The sequence below is a fragment of the Rhipicephalus sanguineus genome, chromosome 3 (genome assembly GCF_013339695.2).
Source record: "Rhipicephalus sanguineus isolate Rsan-2018 chromosome 3, BIME_Rsan_1.4, whole genome shotgun sequence".
Taxonomy (NCBI): Eukaryota; Metazoa; Arthropoda; class Arachnida; order Ixodida; family Ixodidae; genus Rhipicephalus; species Rhipicephalus sanguineus.
In genome coordinates, this window is record NC_051178.1 from 199,770,459 (window position 1) to 199,784,533 (window position 14,075).

General features: G+C 47.1%; 2 protein-coding genes across 9 annotated transcripts in view; both read right to left on the bottom strand.

The window, feature by feature from the left end:
• Positions 1-1,071: 1,071 nt before the first annotated feature.
• Positions 1,072-5,906, bottom strand: LOC119388071 (UPF0489 protein C5orf22 homolog). Its single transcript, XM_037655688.2, has 3 exons — positions 5,472-5,906; positions 4,331-4,642; positions 1,072-3,440 (listed from the first exon to the last, which is right to left on the bottom strand). Exons 1-3 carry the CDS (start codon positions 5,790-5,792, stop codon positions 2,967-2,969), a joined length of 1,107 nt encoding a protein of 368 aa, XP_037511616.1. The 5' UTR covers positions 5,793-5,906; the 3' UTR covers positions 1,072-2,966.
• An 830-nt stretch (positions 5,907-6,736) lies between these two features.
• Positions 6,737-14,075, bottom strand: part of LOC119388074 (FMR1 autosomal homolog 1-like) — a 60,704-nt gene continuing 53,365 nt past the window's right edge. For 7 of the 8 annotated variants that reach the window (XM_037655700.2, XM_037655697.2, XM_037655695.2 and 4 more), the window contains 3 exons: positions 12,632-12,781; positions 9,022-9,242; positions 6,737-8,487 (listed from right to left, as the gene is read on the bottom strand). In XM_037655700.2, coding sequence (XP_037511628.1) covers positions 8,335-8,487; positions 9,022-9,242; positions 12,632-12,781 — 524 coding nt within the window. In that variant the 3' untranslated portion in view covers positions 6,737-8,334. Of the gene's footprint in view, positions 8,488-9,021; positions 9,243-12,627; positions 12,782-14,075 lie in introns of all 8 variants that reach the window. The other variant, XM_049413817.1, reaches the window with a different exon arrangement.

Below are 14,075 nucleotides of genomic sequence, written 5' to 3' on the forward strand. Positions count from 1 at the left end.
ATGCTTGTTTTCGCCGCGTTGAACAAAGAGGCTAGTCGCCGCACCCGTGCACGGTCCGGAGTGAAGCAAGCACGAAGAACGTACAAACGCGCGCATACGGCATACAGCAAGCGGCCCGGCAGTGACTCCGCGACTCGAGTAGGCGACGCGCTGCACGCAACTAGCCAGGGATGATCGGCTCCACGTCGCGGTACCGCGCTTCGGTGAAACGGTGTCGGCTCATTGCTAAGGCGGTTAATTCACTCGTGAGCACGCAGCGGGCGTCGCTTCACGACGCGAAAAGGCTTAGCTTGTCACCGAAGGGGTTGTTAGCACATTAATAAAAGTGCACAAAGAAAAAAAAAACGGCTTGGCCGCTAAGCGCACGTTTTTAAGGGCGAGTCCATATACAACGAACTACTGATATAACGACCACTTTTCGCAACACTTTCGAGTTCGTTATAAACGGGTTCGACTGTATCAGATTTGATTTCAAACAGCTATTGTAGGAGGCAAGAATGTCTTTAATACTTAAAAAAAAAAAAATTGCGGGCAGTTTGCACTAAGTCGCGCAAAGCTTGGCACAGCGAAGCATGGACCAGTCGCCGCTCGTACTCCCCATCAACCTAAAGCCCCTGAAACTTCGTACGTCGACCGACACGTCTAGCTTCGAGATGCGCGGCTTCCTTTTTGGGAGTACGTAGCCAGGCAATGCACTATGAGTGGAGGTTGCGCACGATGTCTCCGTCGGTGGGCATGGCTTATCTACTGCGCATGTGCGGCTTGGCCAGGTGGTGTGGTATCTGGTCGCTAGGCGATGCGATGCTTGCTTCCTCTTTTTTTTTCTTTTTTCCCCTCTCTACTTCTTTCTCATTCTTTCTGTGCTATGCTCAGGGGCGGCGCCAGGACTTTTTTACTGGGGGGGGGGGGGGGGGGCACCCACGACAAGTGGTTTCCTTCAGGGGGGCAGGGAGGCTGGGAACATATGCATTTTAATTTGACTATGCTTGCTCTTGGGGGGGCAAAGGGGGGGCAGGCGGAAATTATGGGGGGGCTCCAGCCCCCCCAAACCCCCCACTGGCGCCGCCCCTGGCTATGCTTTACTCTCTCTCCTCCTCCTTTCCCTCCACCTCACCATCACGTCTCCTCTTCACGCTTACTCCCCTTTCCCACCCCCTTGCTACACTATGCTATACATGACTACGCTATGTTTTGCTAGTGTTCCTGGATAGCCGAGTGGTTAGGATGCCCGCCTTCGGATTGAGGGTACGCAGGTTCGAATCCCGCCTCGTGAATAATTTTTTTTCCGAAAGAATTTTTCTCTTTCTTCATATCTTTCTTTCCATCTCTCTGTTTCTTCCTTCCTTTCTCTCTCTGTCTCTGTACTCGTTCTCAGGTAGCCGCACAGTGGCACATACCCGTTAAGATGATGATAGTTTTCAGCGATCGACTCTCAACATTTGCTAAACAGCTTCGCTGTTAAAAGCGCTGTTGAAAAAAAAAACTTCACACGAGAAAAAATTACGATACATCTGCTCGTAGAAGACTGCTAAACAAAGGTGCCCATTTTAATATCTGTAATAAATTCATATTTGAAGAAAATCAGCGCACAGAAAAACGTAATAAAGGTGAGGTGCACAAACCTACCAAAGTCAGCGAATTGCCCATCAGCAATTGCATCAATTGCATCAGCATGGCCACTGCCTGCAATGGCTTTTGTACACTTCGGAAAGGAGAACAATAGATTAACAGGAGATTAACAGAAGACCCAGTTGAGCAAATATTCAAAATATTGAATATAAACTGACTAGCGCTTGCAATAAACATGACAAACCAATATTCGAAGTTGTAAAATATTAATTTCTTTCAAACAATTTAAGGCATAAAAACATTTATCGGAGTGTGAAAGGAAACAAAACTATGAATGTTAGGGCTGTTCTGAATCATTCTTCAACAGGGTAGGGTAGTTGCAATTGCTGAGCAAAGGCAACAGTTCTGTAATGAATTTATGACGCACACAACACCCACTCAATAATTTACATTCATTCGATGAGAATGGCTTGCTTTTAGGTAACTATAGCTTGTACGCAAATTTGTAGCTACTTATTATTTGACCAGTCTCCTCATGTTTACATTTCTTGAAATGTGTAGTCATGTATAACATCACACTTCTCTTTTTCAGCAGACACAACAATGTACATACATCTGGTAACATGCTTCAGAAATGTCACTGCTATGCTGCCCCAAATAATTCAAAGCTGTCATTGATCATTTACAAGATCCTCACTTATTCAGATGCCTAATTATGAACAGCACTATACACACAAATGTCAATGTATATAAGCCTGATTTCTTATTACATCAAATGGATTACGTGCAAACTTTATATTTGATGTTGCTTCAGAAATATGATAGCATTTTGTAGTATGTTTGGTATTCAAAGCCTTTCTTTTTAACTATTCATACTCAATTCAATTAAAGACATTTCACTATTCATACCCCCTACATAACAGCGCTTTCGTACCTTTCTTGTACTCCATCTGTTAGGCACATTTCCTGTTCCTTACATGCTGATAAAGCAATAAGCCCTTGCTCAAAATACATCAATGAAAACCTGTGAGAATGTTTACTGGATTAACCACAAAAACTGAAAACATGAATTTCTGAGCATGTCGTTACTGTGACACTGAAAAATGGGTTGTCTGAGAGCATAAACATCAGTCACATAATTTGGAATCAAATTACGAAGTTTAGTAAATTGTGGGCCTGTGTACACAAAGAAAAAAAATATTGCTCACTTTGTTTGCAAATCTTTATAATTTCCTGTAATGCAACCTTAAAAATGATGTACACAACCACACTGCAGGTTCCTTAGAGCAATGGCATATACACAATAATCTGAACAGGCCACATGAGCACGATTCAAATTCGCTGACTATGAACAGCTTCACACACTAACATATTTTAGCATCGACTATGCATAAAGATTATGTGTCACCAGCACCGTCATAATCGAGCTGAACGTCCAATTCACCATACACACTTTTAAGCATCTCGATCACCGAACACTGAATGAAGTCTACTTCTTCCGGTGGACAGTAAGCGTCAATGCTAGAACGAGCTATTGTTATCACTGCTGGCACTGCACACAAACTCTGGAGGAAACGAGCTGTGTTGGCAATTAGATCCAAGACTTCCTGCTTCGAGCTTTGGTGGTGGGGTAACGTAGAATCTAAGTCGCATGTGCAACCAGCCGCATGCACCAAATCCGCATCCAGAGTTTCACCAATCGGAGGTCGTTCCCTCAGGTCACAGCACAAGGCCACCAGCTCAGCAGGGCACACAGGCTCTTCGAGGCCATTTTTATCAAGTGGCTCCTCCAAGTTCTCGATGTCACGCAACTGATAGTCAAGGCAGGTCTTCAGGTGTTCAAGTTGCCTAGCACGACCCTCTTGAGATTCCTGCAGCAGATTTTAAAATATTTTATTGTTCAACAATAATTTCCGAAAGAATTCAAGGAAAACGCAAGGTTTTTACTTCAAAACGTTTAGGTGTGTTCACAAAGTTGAATAGAAAGTCATCAAGGTTTGATATGGCTTTTTAGTAGCTACAAGCATTTGCTTGTTCGCGTGACTGATGTCCAGTTATGTGAATCGGCCAGGGCAGACAACTGTGAGACACAGCTTAATTGCTGTTACAGGCATGCTACCGGCAATTAATAAATAAATTTTTACCATATTTGAAAAAAATATGCAGCAAAGCAACACTTTCAAACAGCCTCAGTTGAATAGCAAGCAATTAATCTCAGTGCAATTCTGGAGAAACAGGGTGAATACAGAACACGGTGGGTAAGACGCAGCTGCAGTGAAGTGTTGCTTTTCGCCCTCTCTTTTCAGTCTTTGTGCTGTTTGTTCAGAATAAGCTATGTGCCAACCAGCCCAAGTGGACACAATACTGAAGAGTGCATTTCCTTGATGCTGGTAAGCAATAACTGCCAGCAGCTGCTCGTCTGTTGTGGAAAGAACACTTGTGCTGTTATTGTTGCCACTCAGCCCAGATGAACAGCTTGTTCAACACTGCGACTGTTTGTTGTTAGATACCAGCAAGTCGCCCATGACTCCCAGTGACACCATGGGTATACAAAGTCATGCTCAGCCTCTTTTCATCTACCTACGTCATTTGATGCACAGGAATGCATTCAATGAACTGAGCACATGCACTGAGACTATGTCCTTGGTGCCTTAGCACAAGCAGAAAAGTGATTATTCTATATCAGCTAAATTGAACTACAAAAGGTGGCACTTATATTTTTTATTCAATCGAAGGCTGCCCAAGTACTGTGACCACGAACCTTGATCTTCTGTGTGTCCCGCACGTCTTTGGGCCAGTCCCAATGGTAAAGTTTTCTTAGCCTGGCCATCTGGCCGGCAGTGAACATGAGTGAGAATGGGTCCTGTGTGCTGTAAAAGTCCAAATCAATGTCGAGCACCAGCTGTCGCGAGCTTGGCCGCCAGGCCTCATCTGGGGCTCGCTGTGCAAGCAACCAGTCCAGCGGCCGCACCCTCAGAGTCACACCATGTGCACCGGACAACTCTTCACTCGGTGACCAAGCACATTCGCTAAGGAAGTATGGCAGTGCACTGGAAACCTTGGCACGTCCATCCTGCGAAAGACACATTGGCCGCAAGATGAGCGAATGCTTGGGCTTGTTGGTACGCATTGCTAAAACCGAGGGTGTAAGAACAACTGACACATTAAAGGATAAACGTATGGCACCTGCTCTTGGAGAGCGCCATAGTGTTTATCTCTGTGTTGTTTTCATGCTCCTGCTTTTTTAAAGTCTAGTAATCAGTGCGTCATTTTTAGCCCATGGTGTGACCAACCTGCTCATCCACTTCTTTCAAGGAATAATATTTGCAAATTTTAGCCCACGTCTCCCAGCTAAGGGCAGATGTTTGGAATCTGTTGGTTTGAGTATTGTAGGCATAAAGCCACAAAGTTGAGTGGGATGGAATGAAGTCAAGCATTCATTCTATTTGCGTCCCTGTTGTCTTACATTATGTGGTTTAGTTATAAACCACGAAAATATACAGCAGGTTACAGTAAAATGAAGGCAAGTCACAATGGCACAACGCCAACCGGGATCAGAGTTCGAACGCGAAGCGCATTTGGGGTGGTTGGTTCATGCTTGCTAGGCAACAGCACGAAAAACTTCATTTCGTATGCCGCTCGAGTGCCTCTTGATTTAAAACATCGAACCTTGATGAGAGAGCTTTACTGCAAGCATCTATGACTGCAAGGAAATATTTTGCTAGACTGGCAACACTTGTAGCTCCTGATTAACTGCACTTAAAAAAAAAACCCACAGCACATGGAACAAGAAGCTGCACGATAACAAGTGGTCAACTAAAGGCTGCACCGAGGCACTAAAATGCACAGCTGTTTCCTATCTTAATTCGTGCGAGTGAAAAACTGTGCCAAATTGAGCTTGCCTTTTCGCCAATTAGAAAGTTGTGGTCTCCGTCGGGCAACTGATCAGACCAGGGTGACCGAACCCAGAGCAGGCGATCAAAGTGACCTGCCAAAGCAGCAGGCATGATCCAGCTTTCGATGTCAATAGATGACATCACATGTTCACGGTCCTGTATCTTCAACGGTTCGAGCTGAGGAGGAATTACAAGGTCCGGATGGGCATCGAAATGAATCATTAAAAGGCCATCGAAGTTCAGCTTTTTGGATCCTATGGCGCGATAGATGTGGTCCAATGCATGAAAGTGTGGCTCAACCACACGAACCGAGACAGGGCGGCCCATTTTACCAAATGTAACGCCGGTGTGATACGGCGTTCATGCATTCGCCTGAAATAAAGCCCAGAAAGCAACGTGATGCACGGTTTACAGCAAGTTCCCAGTTTACTCTCTGGACGCGGCCATAATGTTGCATAGAATGATGATGATGTGCCTTCTTTTACATAACAAGCGTTCAGAACATCCCCGCCAACAGAAAGATGGTGCATGTTTCCGAAACGAACGCTGGTTTTCTTATTAAACAATTAGTATTTCAAAGTTTTCGCAAAAAGTCACAAATGACACATGGTGCCCCTTGCGGCAAAAGCATGAACAAAGTGGCGATATGCACGGCCTCCACGATTAGCTCCAGCAACGCGCCGACATGGCATGATTGATGGTCAAATTGTCATAGTAGGCTTGTGGTGCAACGTACAATGCGCAGCTAAACCTTTTGATTGTTGCAAGTAGAAGCGGCGTCGTGCCGCAACGTTCTCGCCAGGCTCCTGTTCTAAATACGTGGACACAGATTCTATTTTCTCGAGTCCACTTTTTTTTTTTTTCACTCCGACGTGAGAGCAAGACGTAATGGACCACAACACCTGGGGCTTATTTCGTTCCACATTATGCTCACGTATCTTGCGCAATAATTAACTCACATTGCACTCACATCTCTCCTGCGGGAAAAAGTTTATCCGATGCTGTTGACGTGCATGCAGTCTTAACCCGAAACTACCTGGAGCACTGACATGAAGCTGCAGTGCACTTACTGTGCAGGTTAAATCTTGGTTACTGCAAATAAGTAGCCTCTAGACACCTGAACAATGCAGTGTCGTATTCACTACAAAGCTCTAGCTACATCCACATCAGCGTTGTACGTGGGACTGTGATCCCTCTATGTTAATCTCTCTCAGTTTAATTTTTCCCCACCCTTCAACAGAGGACAAGCAAGAATCCAAGGATCACAACATTTTTATTTTACAGGAACGTGGTGGCAAGCTGCTTGGATATTTACAGTGCAGTTTGCGTAATATGGGGAATTGTCCACTTGAGAGAAAATCGCACACACGCATAGAATTAAAAGGGGCAGCACAAACCTCCACACAGCCAAGAAACAAACTGTAATGTTCTTTGCCGCAGTCCTCGTCATCTACACGAAATGAACCCCTCTAGAGTTCACAACAAACTCCGCATCGCCTTGCACAGCGACGTGCTAGAGTGGCACCACGGTCCTCTCGCATCGCAGCGCGGGCGACACACGCTCTGGGCTCTCCTCTCGGGTCTGCAATTGTCGTCTTGAAGTGCCGCAGGCGCCAAACCACCAGGACAAAGCCTTGGTCAAGGCTTCTTAGCGGCCCAAATGGCACATCCGTTTTTGTGTCATCTTCAGGTGCTGGAAGCATCAAGGCTAGACTTCAGGCACTGCTGGTCAGAGGATGCCGTGCACTGCTCCGACGTCCCCATGCGGACATGTTTGAATGCCGCACCAGTACACTCTCTGGTTGAGGAGCGGAGGTGGGTTCACTCCTTAGTGCAGTGGAAAGGCCACCGTGTGCCATGCAAAAAGCCTTAGTGAGGGACTGAAAGTGGAGAGAAACCTTGCACAGCTCTGGTCACAAAAAGCAAAAAGTGTTGATATCTGTGGCAAAAGTTGCCTCTTGAAAACACCAGTTCATACAATTTTCAGGAGAGAAAAATAAGAGGAACAAAACCCAAACCCCACGTGACACAGGTGTCTGCCAGTACATTACGAAAAAGATGCTTACATTGCCACACTGGACAGCTAAAAGTAGGCATAACCATGGATTTTTTTAATCGCTTCGTAGAGTAAGCGCACTTATATAAGCTGACACACGTGCAACATTACAGGACAGGCCTTTTTCCTTACCAGGGTAGCCTGGAGGAGATGAAAAGGCAACATCTTTAATGGCAACTGCAGCAAGGTGCGAGACTGAGCAAATAGCACATGCCACGTTAATGCAAATGTGCGCTTCAATCTCAAATCCTGCTGTATCCTTATATTAAACTGACCAAGGAGAGACTCGTGCAAAGTGAAGAAACTGACAGCTACACTTCGCACTCCACTGCCTACAAGTTCAGAACTGCTTCTGCTGCTCTAGTGCATTTTGTAAAGGAGGCTTCCAAAGTAGTGTGTGTATGTGATGGCCTTCTCTAGTGACTGCGGAGCAAAGCTGCATTTGCAGGGCAGACACTTCTGGCCCAAGAGAAGCAGACAGAGCACTGAAATCCTCACAACTCATCCCGCATCACAGAAACAGTAGTGTTGCGCAGGAGAGACAGAGAAAAGAGAGAAGGGGGACCGAGAGGGAGAGCTTTCTCGTTTCCAGTTTATTTACAAAGGGGGATGAACAAGGTGAGAAAAAACATGCCACGCGGAACATTACAAACCAAAAAAATAAATAGTCGGAGAAGCTAATGCCACTCAATGTAAAGCAGGGGGGCCCCGGCACGTATTGCTGTGCAGCCGGCGTGCTTTACTCTCTCTCTCTCCTCTTCTCACACACACGAGCAGCAGAAATTTTGACCATGGTCTTGGTTGTGTCCCCTCCTACTTGGCGCCATTCACCAGGGAGGCCTCATCTTGGCGTGGTGGCCTGGTTTTAGCCGGTGCCCCAGTTGCTGCTGGAGCAGGTGCTGCTGTGTTGTCTGCACGCACCTCACCATTCACCTTGCGAGTAGCTGGCCGCTCCTTGGGCTCCGACTGCACACACACACACACACACACGAAGGAATGTGACATCCCACAGAAGAAAGAGCCAGAACGTAACACAGCCACCAACAAACATGAAGGCTTTCCTGACATAATAAGTACTACAAGGGAGGTAATGTGTGCGCTACAGTGTGCAACCAAGCAATTCCTTCCATCTGAAACAATTACTTATTATTACAAATTTATACTGTAATATCAAAGAAAATTCCTTATTCCTTTTGCAAAGTGAACCCATTCATGGTGCATATACAAAACCCGTGCTGCACGAGCCACATTGACATTTGTGCGAGGTTCTTCAGGGAAGAGATCAACAAGGGGTCAATTCATAATTTCAGGGGGCAATTTCTTCCCTCCCTTGCGAAGCCACCGCTGAGCTTTGTTTAGATTAGTGGTACTGGAAAGTCATGGTAAGTAAACTAATCAATAGGTTTAGTTCGTATGCCTGAATTCTGAAACAATATTTCTACCGGGCCACTAAGTTGCGGACTACTGCACCAGGGGTTGGCCAAGTGAAGCTGCACATGCCTTGCGGTCCCTTGGAGGCAGCGGTTGAGCCGCATTGCCTTCCTTGGCATCGCGAGGCTCAGAGAAGCTGCGTGCGGCCACTCGGTCCCCACTGCCTGCCTGTTGCTGTGACTGCTGTGACTGGGACTGCTGGGGACCTCCCTCAGGGCCACCATAGCGCCTGGGCCGGCGCTTCTGATTGGGTCGTCGGTTGCGTGGCCCTTCTGTCGAAGTCACACTCTCTGCATAGCCACAACAAAGCATTAACACTCAACCCTTCTAGTGGGCTCACAACAAAGGCTCAAGCTTGATGTTCTATGGAACACTTTGTATTAGTAATGGTCACATGTTAACAGCATGCTTGTACAGTCGATCCCGGATATATCGAACAGTTGAGAAATCCCCTTGAATTTCCCATGCAAAAGTATGGGGCTGGTGTGCACGTATATCGAACTCCCGCACAGCGAAACAACCGCTATATCGAACGCTACCCCGCGCCGAAGTCCAGAAAGTGCATTTTTCCTAACAAATATTCATCATTTTTCGGCCGCATTCTCATAAGTTCCAGTCCCTCGTCGCGCGCAGGTGATGAAATTGCGTTTCTCTAGTTCGTTGCACAGCGCTTGTCAGTTCACCGGTATATTTGATGCGCGATCCGCAGGTTTTACTGCATGGGCTAGTGTTTTTCAAAGAGGCTGATTGCCGAGGGCACCAAAATGAGAATTCGAAGTGACTTGGCAGCCTTGTTGTAATGTTTGCATTCCCTTCCTTGTCTGTTCGCGCACGATGGCATGCGGGCCCGCAAAGCATGGCCTTAGAGATCCGCAGCCTCGTGAATTATTTATAGTGTTTTCGGTTTTAAAATGCAGATCTCAGAGGGTACGCTTTTTTTCGCATTTCTCACCAAAGTAGCGGCTGCCTTCTACAAAGCCACAAGTGCCATCGGTATCGCCAACATGTCGACGGTGGAGAAATGTTTCTTCGTGCAGCGTTGTCTCTTGTGGCATGTGTACTTCTCGCTCCGTTCTTGATAAATTGTCACTCGGGAGTCGAACTAAACATTGTCCCGCTCGTAGCGATAAAAATGATGACCGGTGCTTGGAACGTCAAGTAAAGCACCGTCGTGCACAGTTTCCTTACGGGCCTTGGTGCCAGGTGACGACTTGGAGCACTTGGAGCGCGTCATGACCGCCGACTACGGCGTACGGTGCGTCAGTAAATTTTGCGACTTATTAGCGTTTCCGGGCACCGTATCAGACGGGAGCACAGCGAGTGACTTTATCGGTGCAGATAACGATGTAGCTGTTTCTGATTGCATCGACGCCGAGATCATAGCTGACTTTGCCGGTGCTGCGAAAATGGACCTATGCGGTTTGAAGATGCCAGCCGCCGCTGCCACCGCTAAACCCTCTACCGCGCTGCAGAGCTCGCATCAGCGTTCAGCGTCGATCACCGCTGTTGTGGCCGAAGGTGTTGAATTTACTTATCTGGAAAGCTTCAATGATATTGACGATGACTTGATAAATTCACGGCGCGCAAGAAGCAAGACAAGTTTATGGACTATTTGCATGCGAAATAAAGTGCGCTAACTTGCAAAAGAAGTAGTTCTCGCCTTGTTCTTTAGCATATGTGAGCGAATCGTTATGTTCGCGCTTTTTACGATTTCGGCAAACTGTGTCGAGGCCTGCAGTGCTTTAATTAAAGCCCTAAAAACGCATATTTCGTATTTCGAATTATCGATATATCGAACTATTTCGCGATCCCCTTCGAGTTCGGTATATCCGGGATCGACTGTACATCCTTGTTCAATATTTCAAACCAGTTTGGAGACACAACAGGGCTCACTAAGCTTTTGATTGGCTACCATTTGTCCACGCAACCTGAATTGTCTTGCAATGCCTGACCACTAAGTGCAATGCTCCCACTCACCGACCGCGCCTCCTTCCTTTCCACCTGCACTTTGCAAGCAGCCACAAAGAAACAGACAATAGTGTGTTCACATATACCGGGTGTTGCAAAAAATGTGCCTGAAATCCTCAAAAATCAGGGAAATGCGATATTTGTTTGATGCCTTCACATTTACTTCTGTAGCCGCAGGTATCTTAAAGGGGTCATGAAGCACCCCTTGGGCTGATTGAAAAAACACATCCTGTGGAAAGCTGACACGGCTATGAACTGCTCTGCCAAATATTACAGTCGTGCGTGTCGCGTAATGGCCACAAGCGGAGCGCGAAGTTGCCGTTTCCCCAGGCACCCTCTTTTCAAACAGAGGCCGGTTCTCACTCTCGTCGGTGGGCGGGGCGTCTGTCCGCTGTACGTCGCAAGAGACATAGCATGCTTATTGGCCGATAGCCGACATAAATCGAGAGCGGCGTTCGGATCAGATGCGCTTCTTGCCGCGGGGTGCCGCCACTTGCCGGCGCCGCACTCCTCAGTACACGGTAGCCGCACTCGCGCAAGCGAATCACAGCGGGAGAGCGATCGCGTTTCATGATGCGCGCTGGCGTAACTTCTTTCCCCCATGCCATCCCTCCCCGTCTAGCTTCCAGTGCGCTCGCCGGCACGAGAAAAGAGAGAAAGCGCTGGGAGCGTGCGCCAAACCCCCGTAACTCCGCTGATTCTTGACGGATTCGAGAAATTTTTGCGGCAATCGATTCGGGAGGCAATACACTCCGATACTGAGGAAATTAGATCATTACTTGGAAAAGTGGTTCATGACCCCTTTAAGATGGCTTAAGACATCATTTGGGACAGTACTTAGGAAAGTTAAATTAATTAACTTTCTAATTAGCGGAGTTAGTGGAGAAATGGTAGAATTGAAGTCGATGTGAAGAATCCATTGCAGCTTTAGGATTTCAAAAAAGCGGCTTTTAGTAATTGCGAAGTAATGAAATTCACCCGAATTCAGCGGCGAAACGCGGAAGAATGCAACTGCCATATTCTTCTGAGACGTCCACAATGAGCGCACATCGTTATATCAACCATCAACCGACTTTGTTAAGTGCGTGTGCAGGCTGCGTTTGCAATGAATTATAGAATGCATGGTGCACACATGTTAACGAACGCTGAAGAACTACACCTCTGTAACAGTTGTCTTGAACAATGACATCATTCAGTTCATCCGCTTGTTGCACTTATCAGTGCTTCAGTTTCGCTGTTGGATTTGGTAGAATTTCATTATGCCACAATAATTATTAGAGGCCGCGTCTTCCATATCTTGAAGCTGTGATGGGTTCTTCGCATGAAGAACTAGGATTTTGCTAATTTTTGAGGATTATGGACACATTTCTTGAAACACCTTGTATAGACCCTGCTCATCCTGTGTCAACAAAGTTCCCCGAACCACTCCGAGGTAAAAATTTGTTATATAGCAGGAGCTGTGCACCTACAATGAACATGCAGCCGAAAGAATTTTTCAATATGATGCCGCAATAGTTACAGGCATCTGATGATCGAGAATGTACCCACTGCTTTCTCTCTCACGAGGCTTGCTTTGCATTAAGCAGTGCTATAAACTGCCTGTATGACACGTCACAGTGCATAAAAAAATGCCCACCAGCCGCACTTCCTCTTGTGTGGAGGCAAGAGGGTTCTACCAATGTAACATTATGCCAATGACAGAGCCACTTGCCCCTGTCCAGGCTGGCCACGCTTGACACCTCATGGCTGTCCAGCAGCGACTCGTCCTCGTCTGTCACTCGGCGGCGATCGCGGCCCCCTCCACCTCCACCTCCTCGCCTAGGCAGCTCTGGAGGGCCATTCTGTCTGTCGGACCTAAAGCCTGCAAGGGACAGCCCTTGTGGCAGAGATGCAACGTAGTGACAAAGACCACCAGCTCATAAGCTAACTGGAAGCACACCCCAACAAGGGGCTGTACTTTGGCAAAATCGGTTCTGAGCATTTTCAACGTGCACCAATCAGCTGACCCAATAAACATATCTTTTCATGCTGCTATGCTATATTATCAGTGATTATGTAGTGGACAGAAATGTCATTGCCCAGAAAAGCACCGATGCATGGTGTTGAAACTGCTATGACGAAAAAGTTTAGTGTTTCAGACTACAAAACCATAATGCTGTTTTGTGCAGTTGTGGCCACTGTTTGTGGTAGCAGGGTGCGGGTATTCACTGCTATTCATGTGCCACTATTTAGGCATTTCCCTGCACAATTTAACAGCAAAATGAATACTCAAAGCAGGCAAGTGCATTACAAGCAAGTAGGCTTGGCCTGAGTTAGTTTTGGTTAGTGCATCAGCTTGCATTCAAGTACCTGCAGCCCCAACACCCACGTAGAGGAGGAAGACCCTTGCAGCAGCCAAAGCAAGCAGCGCACTGGCCAGCAGGAGCAAAAGGGTCTCCCCCCCAGGCAGCTCACACACACAGCCCAGGTGACAGAAGAGGCCAGCCTCGTTTATTGCATGGTCCAGGCACAGACACACAAAGTTGGCTTCGTGTCCAGTCATGGCGTGTGTGGTGATACACTCCTACATGGACCCTTTTGCCCCCGCTGCAGGCACAAGGTTTCCCCGACCACACAGGCACGCGCACACACACACACTGTCCCGCACACACTGTCAAGGCACACCGACGAGGGTCCTTGGGGGCATTTGGCACAGGGTGCAGCACCTCCACTGCCAACAGGGCTGCCTGCACACACTCCAGAGACGCCACTGCAGACATACCCATTGTCTTCCTGCTGCCACCCACAATGCCACTTCAGCCAAGCGCTACATGATGTGCGGCAGACTAGAATGTTACATCACAGGCAAGGTACTGGTTAGTGTGACATCAGAGAAGGCAGCAGCAGTTACAGCATTGAGCACCAGGCTCCCAAGCTCCACAAATGTTTCAGAACCTCCCAGTCTTTTCACTTGCACTGCCATTCAGCACCAATGACTGCGTGTGCCTCTTCCAGAAAAGAAAAGCAGGGAATCCGCAAGAAAGGTGTGCACATACCGGCCCCTTGACAGGTGCTTACACTTCCGTTTGTTCCAAGCACATCAAGAAAATGATTCATTTCAGAGCAACTGACTGTCTTGCTCCATGTCTTATTCTGTTGAAGAAGGTGTGCTACAC

Coding starts and splice junctions, on each gene's coding strand:
- LOC119388071 (XM_037655688.2), bottom strand. CDS start 5,792: ATGGGCCGCCCTGTCTCGGTTCGTGTGGTTGAGCCACACTTTCATGCA. Junction 4,643..5,471: donor ACTTTCTAATTGGCGAAAAG/GCAAGCTCAATT, acceptor TGTCTTTCGCAG/GATGGACGTGCCAAGGTTTC. Junction 3,441..4,330: donor GGGACACACAGAAGATCAAG/GTTCGTGGTCAC, acceptor AATCTGCTGCAG/GAATCTCAAGAGGGTCGTGC.